The sequence below is a fragment of the Elaeis guineensis genome, chromosome 1, assembly GCF_000442705.2.
Source record: "Elaeis guineensis isolate ETL-2024a chromosome 1, EG11, whole genome shotgun sequence".
Taxonomy (NCBI): Eukaryota; Viridiplantae; Streptophyta; class Magnoliopsida; order Arecales; family Arecaceae; genus Elaeis; species Elaeis guineensis.
In genome coordinates, this window is record NC_025993.2 from 185,696,432 (window position 1) to 185,722,160 (window position 25,729).

At 41.5% G+C, this 25,729-nt stretch overlaps 1 protein-coding gene across 2 annotated transcripts; it reads right to left on the reverse strand.

The window, feature by feature from the left end:
• Nucleotides 1-18,437: 18,437 nt before the first annotated feature.
• Nucleotides 18,438-24,063, reverse strand: LOC105035004 (SPX domain-containing protein 4). Of its 2 annotated transcripts, none has more exons than XM_010910385.4 (3): nt 23,437-24,063; nt 19,149-19,308; nt 18,438-19,064 (listed from the first exon to the last, which is right to left on the reverse strand). In XM_010910385.4, the coding sequence occupies exons 1-3, from the start codon at nt 23,689-23,691 to the stop codon at nt 18,595-18,597; spliced, it is 885 nt and encodes a 294-aa protein (XP_010908687.1). In that variant the 5' UTR covers nt 23,692-24,063; the 3' UTR covers nt 18,438-18,594. The 2 variants fall into 2 exon arrangements, with proteins under 2 accessions (XP_010908687.1, XP_010908689.1); XM_010910387.4 differs by having other exon boundaries at nt 23,446-24,058.
• Between the last annotated feature and the right edge of the window lie 1,666 nt (nt 24,064-25,729).

The window sequence follows — 25,729 nt, forward strand, 5'->3', positions numbered from 1 at the left end:
TTGGATCGAATCATAAATGAGTTAAATTAATATAAAATAAATTAAAAATAATTAATTTAAATTTAATTTATTTATTAAACAGATAATTCGATTCGATCTATTTAATTTATTTATTAAATATATTAAATTAAATTAAATGAGTTAAACAGATTAAACAGATTAGATTAAATGAGTCAGAAATAGATTAAATAGATTTTAAATGGATTAAACGAGTTTTAAATGGATTAAACATGTCAAATAAATTGGATTAAATAGATCAGAAATAGGTTAAACAGGTTAAATGAGTTATCTGACTCAACCCGATCTGAATATTAAATAGATTAAACAGATTAAACAGGTCAGATATGTAAAACCCAAATCCGACCTAATTATTAAATAGATTAAATGGATCGATGCGTTTATGATCCAAATCCATTTAACCTAAATCCAAACCTATTTATAGCAGGTCAAATATGGGTTTGGTTGGCGGGGTGGGTCATATTTTGCCAACTCTAGCTACGGATAGAAGCGACATAGATAATATTTATTTAGATTTATTTTTTGTTATAGATCTATACCTCGGTCTCGATCTAAATAATCTTGTCATCGTCGAGCAAGTTATAGCTAAGCTATACGAGATAGTATTTGCTAGATTGGACAGATATAGTGATTACCTAGTATAATTTATTGGATTAGTGGTAAGTCTTCTTCCTTAGTCTGATTCCTTTTCACCTCAACAGCCAACTCACTTCAAGTCAATCAACTTCAGATAGCAAGATCCTACATTCCTCGATCATGGTGACCTACCAGGTCAGTTTTTGTTGAGAAAGACTTACTAGATCGACCGTTGCCGAGAAAGATCTACTGGGACCGTCTTTGCTGAATTATTACATCTGTCACAGACTCTTCCTCTCCAAATCTGGAAAGTCCAAATAAGGTAGGATTTCTTTGCGATTAGATCTCCCATAAAAGAAAAATCTTTCTATGAATCTATCTGTCCGACAAATCTAAAAATCACTAGGATTTCGAGTTAAATACATCTCAAACTCTTCTCCTATAAATAAAGACTCTAGGACCCTCTAAGGTATGCAATCAATCAACTTCTAATTCTCTCCTCTCATCGTTCTTCATCTCTTTGACTTGAGCATCAGAGGGTCTACACCAGAGCCAACCCCCCGGTGTGGACTTGTTTTGTAGGTGTTCAAGTAAAGCTATAGTAAAAGATCAACATCGGTCGTGACTACTTCAGCATCCGACCTCAGGCTGGGAGATCGGCAGTAGCATTTGGCGCTAGAGGAATGGTCCTCTTCAACTAGTCTTGAGATTTTACTTTAAAGCTAGTCCTGAGGTCCTATTTCGAGAGGAGAGGAAGCCCATCACCATTCGTCAATCACCATGAGGATGCACAGAGGAACATCAAATGCGTTGTAGTGTTCCAATAGTCGACAGGCCAACAATGCTCCACCGACCAATGAAATACCACCGGCACAGGAGAATCCTCCACCCATTTCACTAGCAGCACCAGTAGCACCCTCGGCATCGGCCATTTCCCACGACCAATATAATAGCCTCGTTCAACAAGTATGTACCCTGTCAGCTATAGTGCCAGGGATACAACAAAACACGGAGCCTCCCCTCGTTGAAGAAGACGTACAGCTAGCACGAGGAAGATCGCCAAATCGGCTCCCTCACAGCCCAAGGGCAAGGACTAGTCATCATAGCCGATCTTCAAGTCCTCCTCGTCGCCGTCATAGGTCTTCTACCCCTATCTCGAGAAGGGATTTGATCCCAGGCCATGCTTCTCCTCGGTGCCGACAAACTAGGGAAGATGAGATGGAAAAGAAACTTTGGGAAATGCAATAATAGCTAGATGCACTTTGGACACCGAAGCAATCAGAAGATGACCTGAGATTCAATGTCGACCCACCTTTCACTCAGAGGTTGATGGATGAATCTTTTCCACCTCGATTTAAAATACCTCAAATGGAACCCTACGATGGAACAGCTGATCCGATGAATTATTTGGAGAATTTTCATACTTTGATGCTTTTACAAAAGACCAACGATGCAACTCTTTATCGAGTTTTTCTTTCTACTTTGAGGAAAGCAGCTCGTCACTAGTACTCCAACCTACAGTCGGGCTCCGTAGATTCATCCACTAATTGAGCTGACTCTTTGTTGCACACTTCATTAGCAGTCACCGACAACGACGTAATTCAAATTTTCTAGTCAGTATTAAGCAGAAGAAGAATGAATCCCTTAGAAATTATATAAGCCGGTTCAATATGAAATCTAGATCAGTCCGTGGTGATGACTACGTTCAAAACTGGACTTCAGCAGAATGACATCCTTTGCTCCCTCAATTTAAATTATCCAAAAGATTTTTTTAAAATATTGGAGCGAGCTGAGAATTATACTCAGGCCGATGAAGCTTGAGATCAGCAAGGAAAAAATTTTGCTCGGACATCTCATCAAAGCTCCGGATAAGAGAAAAAGAAAGATTCCCAATGAGTGCAGTATCAACATCCTGAACTTAAACCTCATCATTCTCGAACTCCACCTCGTAACAACCGACCTAGATCTCCTGCACCGCCTCGCCGATCTAAGTCCCCTCCTCAGAGATTTCATTATTTCACTCCACTGAATACTCCTCGATCTCAGATCCTAATGGAAATAGGCCGACAAGAAGACCTACCTCCTCTAAGAAAGATGGTTATCCCAACACACAAGAGAGATCCAAGAAAGTACTACAGATATCACCGTGATCATGGACATGACACTGAAGAGTGCCAGCAACTTAGGAGAAGATTGAGGCATTAATCTGGCATGGATGCCTTCATCGATATGTTGACAAATGACAGATCTCGAGAAACCCATGTGATGAACCTCCTCGATAAGAAAATCCCTGTAGAGATCAACCAGTTGCAGGAGAGATTCATATGATCTCTGGAGGATAGCTCGAATGACACACCCCAAGTCCTAGTCGAGTTAAAGGTAAGGAGGCAAAGAAGCTAAAGGTCGGTTAAGAAGTCACTTTCTCAGATGCCGACCTGGATAGAATAAAATGTCCCTATGATGACCCTGTCGTTGTTTCTTTAATATTGTTAATTATGATGTACATCGAGTTCTAGTTGATAATGAAAGTTCAGTTGATATTTTGTTTTATGATGCTTTTATTCATATGAACTTGGATTCTGAACTATTGATGAAAAGAATTACCTCACTGGTCAGATTCTTGGGTACTGTAGTCCCAGTGGAAGGCACCATCCTGTTAATTACCATAGCTGGACGAGCTCCAAAACAAGCAGTTGCACAAATAAACTACTTTGTCGTAAAAATTCCATCTGTGTACAATATTATATTAGGTCGATCTGGACTCAATGCACTTAAAGCTATAGTATCGATCTATCATCTGATGGTGAAGTTTCTTACTCTAGAAGGGGTCGGTGAGCTTCAAAAAAATCAGTCACTCGCGAAAGAATGTTATATGGCAACCCTGCAAGGAACAACACCTGTGGAACAATCGACGGATGAGCTAGATGTACGAGATGAGAAAACTAAACAAAGAGGACAACCAATAGACGACCTGATATCAATACCCATTGGTGAAGATTTGAGTAAAGTGGTCCAAATTAGCTCAAACTTATGTGTAGAAGATCATCTACATCTCATCTCTTTTCTATGGATAAATGTCGATATATTTGCTTGGTCGACTTCAGATATACCAGGAGTGGATCCAGAGATCATGGTACATCGGCTCAATGTGGATCAAAAGTATCGTCCGATCAGGCAGAAGAAACGTCCTTTTGCCCCTGATCGACAGAAGGCCATACAAAAAGAGATGGACAAACTTTTAAAAGTCAGATTAATACGAGAAGTATATTATCTAGAGTGGTTAGCCAATATCGTCCTCGTCCCAAAATCAAATGAAAAATGGTGTGCATGCATTGACTACACCAATCTCAATAAGGCATGTCCTAAGGACAGTTACCCTCTACCTCGTATTGATCAACTGGTGGATGCGATCTCGGGATATCAGCTCCTCTCATTTATGGATGCATTCACTGGATACAATCAAATCTGAATGGCCCTTGAGGATGAGGAGAAACCTGTCTTTATTACTGACCAAGATCTTTTTCGCTACAAGGTTATGCCATTCGATCTAAAAAATACAGGGGCAACCTACCAACGACTTGTCAATAAAATATTCAAGGCACAAATAGGTCGGAACATAGAGGTATATGTCAATGACATGCTCGTCAAAAGTCAGATTGCTGAACATCATATTGTCGACCTTGAGGAATCGTTCACAGCACTGCGATGATTTCGAATGAAGCTTAATCCCAGTAAGTGTGCATTCGTTGTCACCACTAATAAATTCTTTGATTTTATGATGTCTGAATGAGAAATTGAGACAAATCCAGAGAAGATTCGAGCTCTCCAGAAAATGAAGCCGTCAGAGATGATTAAAGAAGTACAGCATCTAACTGGAAGGATTGCGACTTTGAATAGGTTTCTTTCTAGGTCGACTGAAAGGAGCTTACCTTTCTTTTAAGCTCTCAAACAGGCGAAAAATTTTTAATGGTCGAAGGAGTGCCAAACCGCCTTCGAAGATCTAAAAAAATATCTTGACTCACCTCCACTTCTTAGCAAGCTGAACTTGGAGAAGTGTTGTTCTTGTACCTTATCGTCTGTCCTACTGCAATCAGTTATGTCCTTCTCTGTCAGGAAGCTAAGGTACAAAAGCTGATTTACTATGTTAGTCGGATACTCCATGTGTTGAGACAAGATATACGAAGCTTGAGAAAGTGGCCTATGCTCTCGTGATATCGTCCAAGAAGTTGTGACCATACTTCCAACCTCATACTATTGCCATCCTCACTGATCAGCCCATAAAATCAATACTCCATCGATTAGAGACCTCAGGGTGATTAGCCAAATGGGGCATTAAGCTAAGTGAATTCAATATTAAGTACCTACCTCGACCGTCCATCAAAGCTCAGGTATTGGTTGATTTTATCCTAGAATGCACTATCCCAGATGAGAAACAGAATGCTGGGGAGATCATCTCATCAACCGACGAATGTTGGATTCTTCATGTAGATAGATCCTCAAACATGATGAAGTACTTTCAGAAGGTCAAAATCTTACCTCCAGCTTCGGTACAATGAATATCTTGCAGATACTAGGGGCGAAAAATATATAGGCCGACCTACTTTCGAAGCTAGCAATAGTAGGTGCAGCTGACCTAAAGAGGACCTCATATCTCAAAACTCTTGAAAAGTCGAGCATCGAGGAGCATGAAGTGATGCAAACTGATCCTAAGTCGAGATGGATAGATCCCATATTATGTTATTTACAAGATGGAATGTTGCCTACTGATCGAGATGAAGTTAAGAAGTTGAAATATCTTGCTACCCAATACCTCATCTACGACAGAAAGTGGTATAAAAGATCATTTACCCTACCTCTGCTTCGGTGTCTCCATCCTTGAGAAACTGAGTACGCTCTACGAGAAGTTCATGAGAAGATCTGTGGTAGTCACTTGGGAGGTAAGGTCTTTGCTCATAAAGTGCTACGATAGGGATATTTCTGACTAACCATGTAGAAAGATGTTGACGACCTGGTGAACAGGTGTGACCAATATCAGAGGACTTCAAATATTCAATACTGACCCTCTACCCCTTTGGCTCCAATTATAACCTCTTGATCTTTCACTCAATGGAGAATGGACATCCTTGGATCCTTTCCAATGACAGCAGCACAGAAGAAATTTCTACTCATTACAATTGACTATTTCACCAAGTGGGTGGAAGCGAAAGTACTAGCGACTATCACTTCGACGAAAGTTTGTGACTTCATGTGAAAATCAATCATATGTCAATTCGGTCTGTCATGAGCGATTATCACCAACAATGGACAACAGTTTGATAATCTGAAATTCAAAGGGTTCTGCAATGGATTGGGCATCAACTATAGGCTGACTTCTGTAGCTCATCCTCAGAGTAATGATGAAACTGAGGTAACGAACAGGATTTTACTGTAGGGATTAAAAGCTTGGCTCGGTCAAGCAAAGAGATTGTAGGTTGAAGAGCTATACCTGTGCTATGGGCATATCAAACGACTCAGTGGCTTCCAACAGGAGAAACCTCTTTCAGACTGGCCTTCGGCACTAAAGTCATGATACCACTTTAGATCGGCTTGCCAATGCTACGGGTGGAAGAATTTGATATAGACGATAACTCCTTTGGGCTAAAAGCAAATCTGGACTTACTAGAAGAAACATGTGAGCGGACGTAAATTCGAATGGCTAACCATCAATAGAGGATAGCTCGATATTACAACTCTCGAGTTCAAGAAAAGTCTTTCTTGGTAGGATAGTTAGTCCTTCGTTGAGCTAAAGTCTCTCATCTGATGGAGTGGTCGAAGCTTATGCTGAATTGGGAATGTCCTTACTGCATTGTTGAAATAATCCGATCAGGAGTTTACCAACTTAGGCGGCTAGATGGAACTCCAATCCTCAGGACTTGGATCGCAGACAATTTATGTATGTACCACCTTTGAACTGTAATGATTCATTATTTTTGAATCAAATAATAAATTATTTTTTTTATTTTATTGAACTATATGTTCTTTTGAAAAATATATGTTCTTTGCCCACGAGCAGAATATGATATGTTCGCCATACAGATGTTTGAAACACACAGTTCTCGACTACGATCGAAGAACAGAACGTGTCCTCCATCAACACAACATGTGGTTCTCAAGTACGATCGAGAAACATAATGTATTCTCAATCAATATAACATACGGTCCTCGGCTATAATCGAGGAATGGAACGTGTTCTCTATTAGCATAACATGTGGTCCTCAGCTACGGTCGAGAAATAGAATGTGTTCTCCATTAGCATAACATGCGATCCTTGACTACAGTCGAAGAACAGAACGTGTTCTCTATCAACAAAATATGTGATTTTCGACTACGGTCGAGAAACGAAACATGTTCTCCATCAACATAACACACAGTCCTCGACTACAGCCAAGAAATGGAATGTGTTCTCCATTAGCATTATATGTGGTCCTCGGCTACGATCGAGGAACGAAACTTGTTCTCCATCAATACAACACATGGTCCTCAGCTACGGTTGAGGAATGGAATGTGTTGTCCATCAACACAGCATGCGATCCTCTACTACGATCGAGGAACGAAATATGTTCTCCATCAGCATAACATGCGGTCCTCGGCTACAACCGAAGAATGGAATATGTTCTCCATCAACACAACATGTGGTCCTCGACTACAGTCGAGGAATGAAATGTGTTCTCCATCAGCATAACACGCGATTCTCGGCTAAGGCTGAGAAATAGAATGTGTTCTCCATCAATACAACATGCGGTCCTCATCTATGGTCAAGGAACATAACATGTTCTCCATCAGTATAACGCATGGTTCTCAGCTATGGTCGAGGAATGGAATGTGTTCTCCAACACAATATGCAATCCTCGATTTCAGTCAAAGAATGTAACATGTTCGCCATCAACTTAAACAGACTATCCCCGACTGCGGTCGAGGAACAGAATGTGTTTTCCAACAAAATGATTTTTACTCATCATTGGGAGAATTGCCTACGACTGACAATTGCGATCCCAAAGAACTTAATGAAGATTGGTAATTGATTCCAATGATTGGTCAAGTAAAGAAAACATTTTCATTGAAAGAAAAAAATTTTTACAAATAAAGATCGATCCGTTACAAAATATCTCAGCAATAATCAAGGTTACGAAATGGTACCGATCAAAGAAACTCGAACATGCCCGAGCTGGGATATAAAATAAAAGTGAAAGCAAAAAGCTTCAAGCCTGGGGGCCAAATGGATCTTTGACCTCGGCTTGGTCAAAAAGAATGATAACAGTTGAAGGTGCGGTTGAAATTGCTTCCTCGACTCTCCTGTCCTCCTACTCTGGGTTGAAGAGATCTTCGACCCACAGACCTTTATCTCCGTCCTCACCGACCTCCTCCTCCTCGTCAAACTCCAATAGACTGAGGTTGAAATCCAAAGCCATCTTCTTGACCTTTTCTTTGAGGTCGATGATAGTCTGTGCATACGAGGCAACTCCAAAGTCCACTTTGATGCCATGGAACTCAGTTGAAGATTTGAAGGCCTCAACCACAACGATCTTGGTGGCCTTCAACTCATCCTTGTACTTTTTCTTCTTGATCGATAGTCGAGCTTTAGACTCGATCTAAGCTTTAGAGAGCTCGGATTCTAATCGCTTTATTTCCTCCTTTAGTGACTAATCCTTCTCTTTGGCCTAAAGCTTTGCCAGTTGGGTGTCATCCACCCTTCTGCTAGCCTAGCCAGCCTTTTCCTCGACCTCCCTTGAGATGCACTGAGCTTCACGCATCGCCTCGGTATAGTAGTCTACATGATGGGTGAGCTAAAAAAAAATTTAGTATCAAATATCAAGATCGATAATAATCGAGCAGCATGGGAAGATCATCACTTACCCGAAGTATAGAGTCATATGCATCATGCATATGGAATGCACTGCCTTCAGCATTGAAGGCTTCGATGTCGGTCAGTAGGAGGATCAACTGGATCAAGGACTGGGCAACTCAAAAATTATTTATATTCATCCTAATATCCTGGGCCTCAACATCTGAAGATGCTCCCATTGGAGCAGAAGACCCGACCTGTACATCAGCCGATCGTGAAGACATCTTCACAAAAATTTTGGACTTGTCCGAACTCCTTTGCGATGAAGATGCAGAGGCTTGAGGGGCAGGCCCCCCTGAAGTAGCTGATTGCAGTGGCACCACTGTCCTCACTAGTGCCGACGATTCCTCGAAGTTTCACTTGGCCTCGAGGAGCCCCCGATAACGGGCTGAGCAAAAATAGCCTCGATGCGGCCGCACTTTAGAGCTGCGGCCGTGTTTATCTTCTTTCTCTTCATTGCCCGATGAAGAGTCTCGACGTCCTTGGGGTCTATTTCTACATGACATACGAAGTCAGTAAAAATACAAAAAATGGTGAGCTAAAGAAGATTATGAAAAGCAACTCACTCTTTGGGTTGGCTTAACTTAACCCAATCCTGAACAAAGTGTCCTCAGTAAGAAACTCAGTTAGTGAAGGAGTATGACTGAAGATCCACTTTAATACCTCCTCCTCGACATCAAATAAAATTGGAGTCCTAATCGCCGACCTATAAGGTCAACCCTATGACGTGCAGAAGTCCCAAGGTTGCTCGATCAAGATGAAGAAAAAATGCTCCTTCCAGTTGTGAATTGAAGAAGGAGCACCTCGGAAGAGATGACATCTCCATCGAGGAGAAACATACTACCATCCATTCTCTGTGGGATGCTCGTTCAATGTGAAGGAGGCCCAAAGAAGATGGGAGGTCGGCTCGACCCCGAGGAGAAGGCAATGAGTGAAGAAGCCTATGATCTGGTGCCACGTGTTCGGTGCGACACTACAGAAACTTATTCTATATAATTTAAAAAATTTTACTACGAGATAGTGAAAGGACAGTCGAACTCTGACCTTTAGGACTTCCTCATACAGACCAATCTAGCCTGGATGAGGAAGAGCTATTCTTTCGCCCAGAGAGGCCACCTCTAGTTTGTACTCAGAAGGAATTTGGTATTTTAATTTGAGAACTTCTAAGTCCTTGTAGGAAAGGATAGAATCTACACTATATAGATCGAAGTCATCTTGGATCTTCCCGAAGAACAAGCTATGTCAGATGCAAGGTCTACATTTCTAATATTATCCCCCGAGCTTAACATCTCAGGGGTAACACTCCTAACATCGTCGTCCAAACTTGATGCTCCAGAGCTCGCACTCCTAAAGCCATCACTTGTGCTCCAGATGTCGATAGAAAAACTAGAATCACTCATGGCTGAAAGAAAGAAGGACTGACCTAAAAGAGAAGTGGCTGAGCAAATGGGGGACGAAGAACGGAGGAAGACTAGCTAGCTCAGCTTTACCCGAGCAAGATCGCAAAATCACCAAAGTGCCAGAGTTCCCTCCCTTTTTGAATAGTAGAAGCAGTAAAAAAGAAGTTACCGTGGTCCTATTTATAAAACCCCAAAATAATTTCGATCTACTGATGATTTACCTCCCCCGACTGATGTTCGATAAGTGTCGCCTGATAATTGGTCAAAGTAGGGCTTCTGCAGATCTGAGGAATTGACACTCCAAATTCAAAGATAATTCACCTCAGTCATTCGATTTCTAACATGTGTCCTCAGTGAATGGTGATCCTCTTAGCATCAATCTCAGATTAAGTACTCTCTTCGACCGACCTATTTGCAGCTTGAAATTGAGAGTAGGGGGCATTTATTGTAGATCTGTACCTCGATCTCAACCTAAACAATTTTGTCATCGTCGAGCAAGTTATAGCTAAGCTACACGAGATGGCATTTGCTAGATTGGACAGATACGATGATCATCTAGTATAATTTATTGGATTAGCGGGAAGTCTTCTTCCTCAATCTAATTCTATTTTACCTCAATAGCCAACCCACTTCAAGTCGATCAACTTCAGATAGCAAGATCCTACATTTCTCAGCCATGGCAACCTACTAGGTCGGCTATTGTCGAGAAAGACCTACTAGGTCAGCTATTGTCGAGAAAGATCTATTAGGATGGTCTTTGTTGAACTATTACATTTGTCTACAGACTCTTCCTCTCTAAATCTAAAAAGTCTAGATAAGGTAGGATTCCTTTACGATCAAATCTCTAGTAAAAAAAAATCCTCCAAATCTATCCATCAGATAAATCCAAAAATCACCAGAACTCTGAGTCAAATACATCTCAGACTCTTCTCCTATAAATAAAGGCTGCAGGACCCTCCAAGGTACACAATCATTCGACTCCTAATTCTCTCCTCTCATCATTCTCCATCTATTTGACTTGAGCATCAGAGGGCCTACACTGAAGCCAACCCCCCAGTGTGGACTTGTTTTGCAAGTGTTCGGATGAAACTATAGCAGAAGATTTACATCAGTCGTGACTACTTCGATGTCCGACCTCAAGCTGGGAGATCGATAGTAATATTTTTATATTCGAACCAATTCAAATATAAAAAAAAATTTGAAGATCTAATTAATACCAGTTGCTCGTGATCTTTCCATCTAAGATCGATCGTCGAAGTAGATGTGGCCGAGATGAAATCGCTATCGGAGCTTCACCCAAACACCTGCAAAGGAGTTCTCACCAGGGGCATTCTCCAGTGAAGACCCTCCGATACTTAAGTCAGGAGATGGAGAATAATGAAAAGAGAGAGCGAGAAGTCGATTACGTACCTTAGAGGATTCCGAAGCCTTTATTTATAGGAGAGGAGTTGGAGTTGTATCTGTCTCAGAATCCTAATAATTTTTGAATTTGTTGCACAGATTGATTCAGATAAAATATTTTTTTTATAGATGACTCGATCGTAGAGAAATTTCACTCTATCTAGACTTTTTTAATTTGAGAGAGAGATGGATCTGATTAGGAGCTTAGCTCAGCATCAGACGAGCTATACTAGATCGTCTGGTGTTGAGGTTTTGGAGTCCGTGGAGTAGGTGCTCAACCTCAAGTTGGCTAAGATTGGTTAGCCATTTATTAGCTATGGTAGATCGTTCGAGGATGAGGTGAACGAGGATCGGGCTGAGTAGAAACTGCTATCAATTTAATAGGTCGTGCCAAGTGATCTTCATATCTACCGCATACTTGCAATTTGATAAACATCAATCTCCCATAGATCCACAACAAGTCCCAATCTATGACGTCTCTGAGGTCGAAGATCGGATGAGGCCGAAGTTGGGGCCATCGAGGCTAAGGTCGGATGATGCCGAAGTCGGGAGAGTGTTAAATAGAGCATAGGAATTAATTTACTACCTACGAATCAGCTTCATGAGGTCGACTGGGTCCGATCTCCTTTGTCTTCAGTTATAGTCGAGGTACGACCTCTGGTTAGTTCGGTGTCATCCGAAGTTGCACAACACTGAGGCTAGGATGTACCCATAACAATACCGTATTCATATTTATATTCATCGAAGAAAAATAAATATGGATATGGATAGGCAAGTATTCGATCCATGTTCCAATACCAGAATCTATGCATAACCTTGTATAATTTTATATAGTACTTATTAATTTTTTTAGAAGAATATACAATCATATAAATATGTTATTAACTTGATTTATTATTTATTTAGTAATATCTTTAATTCTATGGTCATAAAGTTTAATTATCTAATTTATATCCATAATTATATCCACACTTTCAGTATTCGAATTGTATCCATATCCGTTTAAAATAAATATGGATATAAATTTTTGCATCCAAATAATATTCATACTCGTATTTGTGTTTGCTAGATAAAATAAATATGGATATGGGTATGTCGATATCTGATCCGATCCACCTTATATTCTGCAATATAACTTACTTTGAAACTGGCAAGGCGGTGCTGGATGTCCAACCTTTAGCTGTCAACATGAGGGCACCAGATGTTAGCAATGTGCTCTGCCATACAACTTAGAACCCAGCAAGGACAGCGCTGGATGTCCAAATTTTAGCTACAAAGAAAAGCGCACCAGATGTTAGCAATGTGCATTGCCATACAACTTACTTTGAACCCGAAAAGGACAGCGGATGTTAGCGATGTGCTCTACCATGGGATCATGATTCATGACTCGAGCCTCTCAAACTTGGTTAGCAAAATTAGGAGGCGAAGCCGAAAGGAATCTATAGGAAGCTACCCATGGCATATGTTGCAAGGATTGGAAGTTCTTCAAAGTTGCAATACGAAGAGGTTGGTACTTGTTGTGGATCTCCACCTTGGCCTCGATCAAATGCATCCTCGGTACTGATCGAGCTATAGAAGATAAATCCAAAGATTGCCGGATATGCCATATTGTACTGATAGTAAATGCTAGGACCTTGATCCTCGGCTTGCACCGAGAAGCTCATGTCGGCTTTGGATGAGTCATGTCAGGTCGGCCAGGATCGAGCTACAATCAAAAAATCTCCATTAACAGAATTTGTCTCTCTGCTAAATTGAGAAAGTCTGGATAAGGAAGAGTTCTTTCATGATCGAGTCTCCCATAAAAGAAAACAATCTCTCCGAATCAATCTACATGCCAAATTCGAAAGACAATTGGGACTCTAAAACATGTACGACTCCAACTTCTCCCCTATAAATATAAGAGCATAGAGACTCTCAAAGTAAGTTCTCTACTCTCACTCTCTCCTTCTCATTGTTCTTCATCTCCTAACTTGAGCACCGGGAGATCTTCACCAGACCAAAGTAGGTTCTCGGATGGAGCTCCAACAGTAACGACACCTCGACCACTCTCTTCGATGGTCCGACCTCAAGTGCAGAGATTAGAAGCAACATTTGGTGCTAAAGGAAGGGGTTCTAATTAGTTTTGGGGCTTCGAATTTGAGAAGGAGAACTGAGCAGATTCGCCATGAAGACACGAAGAGGAGCTTCGAATGCATTCCACTGCTCTAACGGAAGACGAGCTGCTAATGTCCGACCAGAGAGTGCAGTACCAACATCGATCCAAGAAAATCTTCCGCCAGCGGCATCAGTGCCCTCCCAAAATCAATACGATAGCCTCATCCAGCAACTACATGTCCTTTCGACCTCGGTGAGAGAAATGCAGCAGAACACTAAACCTCAAGTTGACTCGGAGATCTCGCAACTGGCTAGGCCAAGATCAGCAACTGACCTCCACATAGCTCCAGGGGGAATACGAGTCGCCTCAGCCGACCTCAAAGTCGTGATTGAAGAAAGCACAGGTGGTCGCTGACTCCCCTATCAAGAAGGGACTCGACCCTGGGCAACCTCTTTCCTCGTTGCCATCCAACTCGGGAGGATGAGGTGGAGAGAAAGCTCCAAGAAATGTAGTGTCACCTCGATGCATTGCAGGCTCCTCAGCACCAAGACCCGAAGCTCGGCTTCAACACCAACCTGCCATTCATGGGAAGGAAAATGGACAAGCCGCTTCCACCTCAGTTCAAGATACCTCAGGTGGAACCCTACGATGGGACAGCTAATCCAATTGATCATTTGGAGAACTTCAAATCTCTTATGCTGCTATACAGTGCCTCTGACATAATTTTTTATACAGCTTTCTCTTCGACTTTGAGAAAGGCTGCTCGATATTGGTATTTTAGTCTGCAGCCAAAATTGATAGATTCCTTCAATCAGCTGAGTAGGATGTTCGTCGCACATGTTGTCAGTAGTCACCGACAGTGCTGCAATTCAAACTTCCTCATCAGCATAAAATATTGTGAGGATGAATCACTCTGAGACTACATCAACCACTTCAACGTCACAACTTTGGAAGTGAAAAACTTGGACCAATCTGTAGCTATGACTGTACTAAAGGTTGGACTTATCCAAAATGATCTTCTTTTCTCACTCAACAAAAAATATCCAAAGAATTTCATCGAGATGTTAGAATAGGTAGAAAAATATGCACAGACAAAGAAGGCCTAGGATCAACATGGGGGAAACCCCGATGGATCACAGTTGAAAGATGGTCAACAAAAAAAAGATTATCGATGGGTGCAGTATCAACACATCATCCAAGTGCCACGTCGATCTCGATCACCACCTCAAAAAAACCGAGCTGACTCTCTAGCTCGGAGGCACCAATCTCGAACTCCCCCATGAAGGTTTCACTACTTCACCCCATTAAATACTCCTCAAGCTCAAAAACTAATGGAGATCGAGTGTTAGGAAGACCTCCTGAGGCCAAGAAGGATAACCACCCTGATGCGAGCATGGAATCCAAGAAAATATTGTAGGTATCATTAGGATCACGGATATGACACTGAAGAATACTGGCAGCTGAGAGAGGAGATACAAGCACTCATTCAACAGGGATGTCTTCGGTGCTATGTTGATGAATGAAGAATCTAGGAAAACCCACGGGATGATCCTCCATAGCAAGAAAATCCCCATAGGAATCAATCAATAGCGGGTGAGATTCATACCATCTCTAGGGGGCAGTTCATCCATGGCACCACCAGACTCAGCCGAACTAAAGAAAGAGCCAAGAAAGAGAAAGATCGGAGACGAAATCACTTTCTCCAAATCCGACCTGAATGGAATAGAATGCCCACATGATGATCCTATAGTTGTGTCCTTAAACATTTCAAATTATGATGTACATCAGGTCTTGATTGATAATGAAAGTTCAGTAGATATTTTATTTTACGATGCATTTGTTCGAATGTGTCTAAATTCTAGACAGTTGATAATGAGAAACTCAATTTTAATCAGACTTTTGGATGGTATGGTCTCTGTGGAGGGAACCATTTCCCTCACCACGATAGCTGGACGAGCTCTGCAACAGGTTATTGTTGAAATAAACTACTTTGTAGTAAAAGTCCATCAGTATATAATGTCATATTAGGTCGACCTGGGTTGAATATTCTCCAAGCTATCGTGTTGATTTATCATTTGACAGTACAATTTTCTACTCATGGGATCGACGAGCTCTAAGGAAATCAGTGGTTAGCAAGGGAATGTTATATGACAACTTTATGCGAAGCAACACCAGGAGAACAGTCAACAGATGAGCTTGACGTGCAGGACAAGCTAACTGAATAGAGAGATCAGCCAATAGGAGACCTTGTTTCGGTATCAATTGATGAAGATCCGAGCAACATTGTCAAGCTCGGCTCAAACTTATGCGAGGATCGTCGGCATCTCATCTCATTTCTCCAAACAAATATAGATGTGTTTGTCTAGTCGGCTTCTGATATGTCAGGCATCGATCCGAAGGTCAAAGTACATCAGCTGGATGTAGATATGAAGCACTGCCTGACTAGACAGAAAAAGCGCAGCTTCACTCTCGAGCGACAAAAAGCCATACAAGAAGAGGTCGATAAGCTTCTAAAGGTAGGATTCATCTGAGAAGTCTACTACACAAAGTGGTTAGTCAATATCGTACTGGTCAAGAAGACTAATGAAAAGTGACGTATATGCATTGATTACACCGATCTTAACAAAATATGTCCCAAAGATAGCTACCCTCTATCTTGGATTGACCAACTGGTGGATGCAACCTCAGGACATTAGCTTCTATCTTCTATAGATGCATTCTTCGGATACAACTAGATTCGGATGTCTCCCGAAGATGAAGAAAAGACCTTTTTTGTCATTGACCAAGATCTTTTTTGCTACAGGATCATGCTGTTCAGATTAAAGAATGCAGGTGCGACCCACTAACGGCTCGTCAATAAAATCTTTAGAGAGTAGATCGACAAGAATATGAAGGTATATGTGGATGATATGCTCGTTAAGAGTAGAACTACCGAACACCACATCACCGATCTTGAGGAGATGTTTACCACGCTATGGCATTTTCAAAAGAAGCTTAACTCCAACAAATGTGTGTTCGGTGTCACCTCTGAAAAATTTCTGGATTTCATAGTATCGCAACGGGGATTGAAGTGAGCCCCAAGAAAATCTAAGCTCTCCAAGAGACGAAACCCCTGAAGATAATCAAGGAGGTACAATGTCTGAATGAGAGGATAGCAGCTCTCAATACATTTCTTTCAAGATCGACCGAAAAAAGTCTCCCCTTCTTCAAAGCTCTCAAACATACGAAAAACTTCCAACAGATGGACGAGTGCCAAGTCACCTTCTATGAACTGAAGAAGTATCTCAGTTCACCATCTCTTCTGAGTAAATCGGAGCCTAAAGAAGTGATATACCTATACCTTGCGGTTTCACCTTCGGCAATTAGTTCGGTCCTTATTCGACAGGAGGGTAAGGTGCAAAAGCCAGTCTACTATGTCATCCGGGTTCTCCATAACAGCGAGGTTAGGTAAATGGGGCTCCAGAAAATGGCTTACGCCCTTGTGATATCCGCCAAGAAGTTATGCCCATACTTCCAGGCACATACCATTGCCATCCTCACCAACCAACCAATCAGGTCAGTACTTCACCGACCCAACACTTCTGGGCGACTGGCTAAATGGACAGTCGAGCTAGGAGAATTTGACATAAAAAATATTTTCCGAGATCATCTATCAAAGCTCAGACTTTAGCCAATTTTATTTTGGAATGCACCTTCCTATATGAGGAACGAGGCAATGAATCGGCAGCTCTAACATCTGAAGAATGTTGGGTTCTTCATGTGGATGGTTCCTCTGACACCACGGGCTCAGGGGTCGGACTGACACTTTGATCGAGTAGAATCATCAAGAGACAAGTATCAGAGTTTTTCCTCTCTAAACAGCAGAAACAGTAAAATGTAAAACTGTAACAGCCTATTTATAGGAGCTCATACGGCTCCGATCTACTGACAAATCACCTTTCCTTGCTGATATGCGCCAAGTGGCAACCCGCGATTGGTTAGAGCGGGGCTCTTGTGGATCTAAGGATCCAACGATCCAGATGCAAAGATGGTTCACCATACGATGCTGATCTTTGACACGTGTCGGCTGGAAATAGCTCGATAAAAGTGGTCTCGACCTCGAACTGATACTCTCTTCGACTGACCTTATTTAAGCCCAAGTTCAAAAGTGGGGCCATCTATTGTGCATCTTCACCTTGGCCTCGGTTAGATGCATCCCCGATACTGATCGAGCTATGGAAGATAAACCCAAAGATTGCCGGATACGCCATATTGAACTGGTAGTAATCGCTGGGACCTCGATCCTCTTTTTGTACCGAGAAGCTCACCTCGGCTTTGGATGAGCCATGTCAGGTCGGCTAGGACCAAGCTACAATCGAAAAATCTCCATGGATAGAATCTGTCTCCCTTCTAAATTGAAAAAATCTAGATAAGGAAGAATTCGTTCGTGATCAAGTCTCCCATAAAAGGAAACAATCTTTCCGAATCAATCAAAACGCAAAATTCGGAAAGCAATCGGGACTCCAAAACATGCACGACTCCAACTCCTACGCTATAAATAAAAGGGCATAAAGACCCTTAAAGTACCATTCTGTCTTTCTCATTATTCTCTATCTCCTGATTTGAGCGTCGGAGGGCCTTTATCATAGAACACTCCGATGGAGATTTTTTATAGGTTCTTAGGCGAAGCTCCAATAGTAACGACACCTCGGCTACTCTTTCTTCAGCAGCCCAACCTCAGGTGCGGAGATCGGGAGCAAAAATACTTTTTTACAAAGAGTTGAGCACAGTAAGAGGAAGATATTGCACGATCTGAACACAGAAAAGCGCCAGGAGAAACCTAGACAACACAACCAGTACCGACTATGAGAGTGAAGGAAAGCAAGAGAAGGTCTCGGTAACCAACTCCACAAATAGATGCATTGATTCTGCCTGCAAGGACCCCAATAAAAGGCATAGGAGCAAAAACAAATGGAATCCAAAATATTTGATAGTGCGACTTACCAAAAGCCTGATTCCACCTAATTCACTTGAAAACACATTCTGACAGAATTTGCAAAAGGAAACAAATAATAAGAAAAGAGGCTAACAGAAATAAACGTGCATCTTTATCGACAGTTGATGTCCACATGGAATTATTAATTTACGCCAGACACCTGACACTGTCCTTGAGTTATCAGGAGAAGCATAACACTGAAAGTGTTTAGATTGTTCAATGTCAAAAGATAACAACCTCCTAACTACTAGTCGCCAGAATGTACACTCTCCTGATCAACATCTTGATTCTGCGAGGTTGTCAGAGAGTTGGAAGCCGAGTTTTCAGCTGTAACAGCTCCAGAACCATCGTCGCCATCTTCGCCATGAAAGAACTGTGCAAGAGATAAAGGATTATAGGTGGAGCTCGCTCTGCGGAGGCCTTTTATTGCTTTCATTGCAGCCAGAGTGCTTCGATACACATCCATGGTATCCTCTTGAACAGATGAAGCCTCTAGGTTACACATACCATTTGATGTCTCCATCTTTTCTGGTGAACCTGATTCAATGACCTCTGCTTCCAATGGGAAGAGAAGTTCAAGATTGGCTTCACACTCATGGACTAACCGTGTGAGGGGTTCTGTTGTGAAGAAGGGTTGATGAAGTGCACGTTGAGTGAAAGGCAGACTCAGCAATCCCCCCGTTCTCTTGTCATACTTTTTTAATATCTTCACCAGTCCTGTTAAAAGAACGTAGCTTTGAGTCTTTTGGCTTTTCTCGATACACGACCAGCTGGTCAGGAATATGGAATATTAAGATGTACCTGCAAAATTAAGCGAGCTATAGTTCTTCAAAAGTACCATCTCCCCATGGATGGTCACAAAGGCTTTACGGATCTCCAACATCTCCTCACTGAATTCACTTTCAGATGCAAAAGCTTTATTCTTGCTAGCCCTTACCCTCTCAATCCTTTCCTTAAGCTCCTACAAGAAAGCATCAGAAAACAAAAAAGAACCATGTCAAGAGAGAAAAGGAGAGGAGGGGGGGAAGGATGTCTTGCTCCTTAAGCAAGAGTCAAGATGAAAATCCATGTCCATCACAGAGATAAACTGGAGCAAATAATGTTTATTTGCTCTGAAAATTTTACCAAAGTTCAAAATTTTGCAATTGCAAAATAACCTTTTCAAAAGGATGCATATGAAAAGAATTTCAGCTGGCATTGACATCAATGTCTGTAACAATAGATAAATAGTGAAACATCAATGCAATTGATATACGTGTATACTATTGACTGGCTACAGAGCAATGCTAAATCCAATAATGTGATTTGAATCTTGTCATCTTAACTTCAAAGGTTCAATGAGAGGATTGCCACATGAGGACACTTTTTGCCGCTAGGTGCAGGCTATCTTGACCCTTCAATCCTTTTCCAATCTCCTAGTCTATTCTTCAACCACTTTTATGGTCCAAATAAGAGAAAATCCAGAATGCTCTTGTTAGAAAGGAAAAAAAATCAAAGCTAAGGGAGAATATTTGGTGAGGTGGGCGAAGTGGCTATGCTCCTAATGGAAGGTCATAAAGTGGATAGGATAAGAACAATTCAATAAGAATTGTTTCAAGGGAAGCAATGTTGAAGGATAAGAAGGGATGTGCTTTTTCTTTTCTTTTCTTTTTTTTTTTTTGCTACAGCCGGCCAATCACACCAGTCTGGTGTACAGCCCAAGAAATCAGTCCGAGATATTTGTCCTCCTTAAAGGGAGGTCCCCAGAAATTACAGAACTTTCAAAATGGGATTAGGTTTTAAGGTGGGTTAAGCAGTCAAGTCAGATTCTTTGATGCAGCCCAGCTTCCATTAAGGATGCTTTCCCGAACATTTCTTGATTGCTTCTGAAAAACAAGTTACATGGAAAGGAAGATGAAGCAACCGTTTTCCTACTGTGTAGGGAACTCAGTTCAAGCAAGTGTCAATGAATTGCTTCATTGCTTTTGGTCCTAGAAGATTATGATTTGCCCTAACTAGTAGCCGGAATGTGGTTAAGAAGGTGGCAAATAATCGATACCCATTCCGATTTCCATTACATTTTAACTTGGACTCTTTATTCAAAGTGCATTTGATTTGGAACTAAATTAGACTAGATATTAGAAATGTATACTATCTGGACCTCCTATATGTTGTAGGTGTGCAGCATCAGCGTCAATATATTATTATTTGGCACTAAAAGAGCAGACCCTTTTTAATACGTGGCCATTTTTATTTTTAAATCTACTTCTTGTGCATGATATCATCGATGACAGAGCACTAATAAATGCATATGAATTACTTTAAATTAGCATGCCAAGTCCTTACCAACATCAGCTAAGATTTCCAAGATTATTCCACAAGCTCCATTAAAAAACCAGCAATTCATAAATTTGTCAGAAATCACATGCATCATAATTCTTAGGCAAGGGAAACGAAGATAACAATCAGATTGTTCTAAAATACAGTGCCATCACAGTACAGTTAAAAAGATCCCAACATCTCATCCATAAAATGTGAAAGAATGTTTGTAAGAATAAAGTACTATCATCTTTCCTCTTTGCATAAATGAGAATGCAATTTTCACTTTCCAGTGTAGGTTATCCTATGTTACATGGGCTTGGGAATGAGTGTTGGGTGCATGTACATGTCTTAAGAGTTGATTCTTTTAATCTTCAAAAATATCTTCTTGATCAATATGCAGGTGTCATACAGGTATGCATTTCTGAATGTCAGGTGCAAGAATTTTAGCATAAGCCAAAGGGTCTGGGTAACATAGATTGGTTTCCAACTGTCTATAATTTAGCTCAAGTCTCGACGACATCTTGCTAACACCAACATTCTTAATCATCTTTGAATTAAAACAAGGAAATCTAACCAAGAAATTTGTCTCCATTCTATCTCTTCTCTCCAAAGCCATTTCTCTGGCACCATTTGAATTATCTTTAAGTAACTCAACATGATACTCAGCAACTTATCATACCCATTTCTTCTTAACAGCACCCTGGTCAAAAATCTCATTACTGGATATTGCATCGGTATGTTATTAGTTCGGCATGATACGGTCGATAAAACAGTAAAGTACATATCCCATCCCTTTTCTCACCATTCATCATGGTATAGCTTGAAACCGGGAGGCACAGGTCGGTACGGCATGGTATACATACTGATTTCGAGTGGTATGGGATGTTCTTCTCGGGTTGGACTGGCATGAACTAGTTTGACTCATAAACCAAACTGAATCTTGGTATCATACTAGTGCCTTCCTGGTAGATACAATACAGTTGATATGGGAGACCTTGATCAGCACTATATCCACAACAGCGAAGCAACACACTAAAAAGCGACTATGCATCTTCAACAATGCCACCAAGAGAACAACAAGCAGACAAGCAGCCTTAAAACAAAGGAAAATAAACAATGCCCATGGTGCTCAATACTTCATCAATATATTTGACTAGAAAATTAATTTAAAACAATGCCATGGCAATTGGAACATACCACATATAATGATTTTTAACTAGCTCCTCCCGCAGAGAGAATATAAAATTTCCTACTCATCATTGCCATCCAAATCATGGCATCTTTTGGGACAAAGAAACAAGGAAAAAAGAAAAAAATAAAAATGATAGGATCATTCCAACATAGAAACTGTTGTACCTTAAAAAAGACACTAGGTAGTAATTTTCTTGAAGGATAAACTGAGATCTCAAACTTATCAGTGCCCAGCAGTAAAAGATAGGACAACATTGAGAAGGGTCGAAAAAGACAATTCTCCTTCACCCAACCATGCATGTAAAGTATCCATAAAACATTTTCAGAAGAAAATGGCCCATAATATGCAAATGAAAGAAATTGCAAAGTTGAAGATGGTTGACTTCCCTTCCTCTATGTTCAATGTCCAATGTAAACATCGTGACGCACGAAAGATTCTCCTCCACAATCTTACACGTCTTGTTATAGCAAAGTTCAAGCTTCCCTTTAACAAAGTTTCAATTTTAGCATATATTATAACAGATATATTCCCCCTTGATTAGTACCGAACGACCAAGTGACCACATAATTAATGCTCCAGGTAATTCTGATGACATTCATAACCAGAACAACTTCATTTAGATCAACCAAATCCAAATTTATGGTCAGAAATAGGCACTGGCAGACAATTTACATAAAAATCGGAAGCCTCTCTAATCTCTACTGCCGGAGGCATCCCTTGGCATCAAGACCAACCATCATGCGCTAGTGGAATACCAATTAACTCATTGTTCCCCTTGGGTCTGGAGATATCAGATAGATAGATATTCAGTTGCTGATCATTCTAATCCCCAGGTGAAGCAGGTAGTGCTAGAATCACATCAAGGAGAGGGACTGGAGATTCATCGGCTCATCTGCAACTTCACTCTAAAGCTACGATGCTTGGAGCCCTGAGAACCAGTGAGAGAAAGATTCCAACATAACTCTTTAAGCCAGATAATGCCGGGCTTAGATCTCTCAAGCGAGCAACTTCTTTTATTCCCGTGCACCGAGCTCTCACAAGTACCAGCCACTCTGAAATAATTCACCTCATCCAATGGACCTACCCCGCAACCTAGAGTAGCTAGGTGTGGAAGTCAAATCAATCCTTGTTCATACATGGAATATCTCCCCTCGAACCCTTTTTTTTTTTTTTTGGCCTTCTTTAAGAGGAATCCCCACCCCCTCTCCGACTCATCCTTGAATATTCCCCCACTATCAAAACCTATGGATTTCCTCATGACCCCAATCCTCTTATTGCTCCTAATGACGGAAACAGTAATCAACGATACAACCTATCTATCCCTTGATGATGCATCGATGATGACGATAAAATCGAACAAACTAAGCAAAATGGGATGGAAGAGTGGTGCTGGCTGCAAGTTTCTTTCCTTTTCCTTCTTGGAAGAATTTAAAGGGAGCAGGCGTAACATGTGAATTAAGACCGTCATATCATCTTCGTTCTCCACCCCTTCCTCTTCTCTCCTGATGCTACATGAGATTAGCTGGTGGCGGAGGAGCAGGGAAGGAGGGAGGGTGGACAGATAAGATAATTAGCCCGTAGGTAGGGTTGTGAGACCTGGCTGACCTGCAAGCGGATGACGAAGTCCTCCTCCTTGTCGACGTAGAAGTCGTTGAATTTGTCGAGCTCCTCGTTGAGGATCCGGACGAACCACTCCTCGAGGCCGACCCAGGGGCCTTGGGCGCCGGCATCGACGGGGTCGGGAGGGATGTGCTTGATGAGCTTCTTGAGGGGCTTGTAGCACAGGAACTTGTCCCTCCAATCCGGCAGCGTGTCCTCCAGATGGTTGCGGAAATCCTTGCCGAATTTCATCTCTCTCTCTCTCTATCTTTAAAGCCCTTTCCTTTTCTTCCTTCCTTGCCTTCGTTATCGTTATCTTTCTTTCCTGAAGCTAGCCCTAATTAATTCTGGTTCCGTTGCCTCGTTCCACGGAGAAAAGCTGTGAATTTCTTCCCGGAGACGAGATGCCGTGCTCCCTTCCCTCCGAGAATACAAATTAGTGAGGCTGGATTAGTCCTGACCTAGGACTAATCCAAGAAGAAGGTGTTGTTGGCTTTGCTTGCTTGCTGTTCATTTTCAGGGGAAGGGTATCGTGATTGGGGCCGCCGCGTGGGGTTGGGGACCGAGAGTAGGAAGGGAGGAGCGGGTATATTCCTCCTGCTTTCGATGCTGCCCGGTCCTTATCCGGTGCGACGGTAACATCAACGTGGGTATTTACGGAATCTGACCCTACAAAACGTCTCCTCGTCGTGCCGGCAGCCTTTTATTATTATTATTATTATTTAATATTAATCCATATATTAGATGCATTCTCTCTTCAACAACAGAAATTATAATTGAGTGGCTAATGGCCGCCTCCATCACTCCATGCCCGATCCAAAATGCAAGCACAAAATATAATTTCAACTTTAAAAAATAATTCATTTATTGCACCCCAAAATGCGGTCAAGAGCGCAAGTCCAGCTTCGAAATACGTTTAATCGCACTATTTTTTATGGCACCGCCGCATGCAGGTAGAACCCAAAAAAGAGAGAATGAATGGCAGCCATGAATCTGATTGTCCTTGACAAATCCATTTCTTAGGTATCAACGTCCCATTTTATCTTCTTCATGGAAATATCTCGTTTTATTTAATAACTTGCTTCTTCATTCTGGTCAACCCCCATCTACAGACCAAACAATCTTCTTGGGATTTATTTCACAAAGAGAGATTATCTAGTTCTTTCACACTTTTATCATTTTGATTATGCCTATCCCAAACGTACTTAGATTGCCGATCATATTATTGAGACAATTTAACCGATCCCAATTTCGACTCTTAATCGGCATCGTGGACACAAAATGCCGACTAACAATTAATTGGCCGACCTACAGTCGGCCGTTCTCAGTCATCGATAGACAACCACGATAACTCGGTTAATCTCAGACCGATGATCATCGACATATCAAAGTTACCGACCGATGCTCATTCGGATTCTTCGACTACGGACATATGATCGACATACTATTATTACCGACATATAGTCGGTTTATCTGAAACTGCCAACGCAGAAAGCGCATGATGGTCAAAACATGATCAATGGTGGGTATAACCATCAATTCCACGATCACATAATACCGGAACATGCAGGACCCATGTGTCTAATCATTATAAACGGTTATCAGATATTCATCTATAAAAAGAGGTAAATAAATAATACTTGGTAAGGCACTTTTGGGCTGAGACTGCTATTTTCAAAATTCTATTTGCTGTTCACCACTCCCCACTGACTTAAGCATCAGAGGATCTCCGTCGGATACAACTTCGGTTAGTGCAGACTTTTTTTGTAGGTGCTCTTCTCCAGCAATGAATGCAATAGGAGATTGGCCGTAATAGATTGACGTGCCAGATAGAGGGGCAAATTCGAGCAACTATGGCTAAGACCAGAGCTCAGCATTCAACAAGATCAGCTAGGCAATCTTCTCATCGGAAAGATATTCCTCCTCTCCCATTGGCAGAGCCTAGCTCTTCGCATCCTGTAGTTACTACGGACGCACAAATTGCTATCTTGATGTAATAAATGAAGGTATTAATGGAGGCAGTTCACAGCCTTCAACAGCAACAAACACAACAACAGTAGCGATCGTCGGTGGAGGAGCCAGTGGCTCATTCAGTGTCGTCTAGGCACAGCCGCCGTCCTCCACGACGTTCACCCTCCTCATCTCTAAAATGATGGCCATCTTGGCACTCTCATTGAGTCGAACAACCGCATTCTCGATATTCCCATCACACTGCTCATCCTTCATGGTGATCTTCTTGTCCTTCTTATGTACATAGTATCAAGAAGGAAAAAAGGCTATGTGAACCTTC

Coding starts and splice junctions, on each gene's coding strand:
- LOC105035004 (XM_010910385.4), bottom strand. CDS start 23,691: ATGAAATTCGGCAAGGATTTCCGCAACCATCTGGAGGACACGCTGCCG. Junction 19,309..23,436: donor TCCGCTTGCAGGTCAGCCAG/GTCTCACAACCC, acceptor GCTTTCTTGTAG/GAGCTTAAGGAAAGGATTGA. Junction 19,065..19,148: donor TAGCTCGCTTAATTTTGCAG/GTACATCTTAAT, acceptor TTCTTTTAACAG/GACTGGTGAAGATATTAAAA.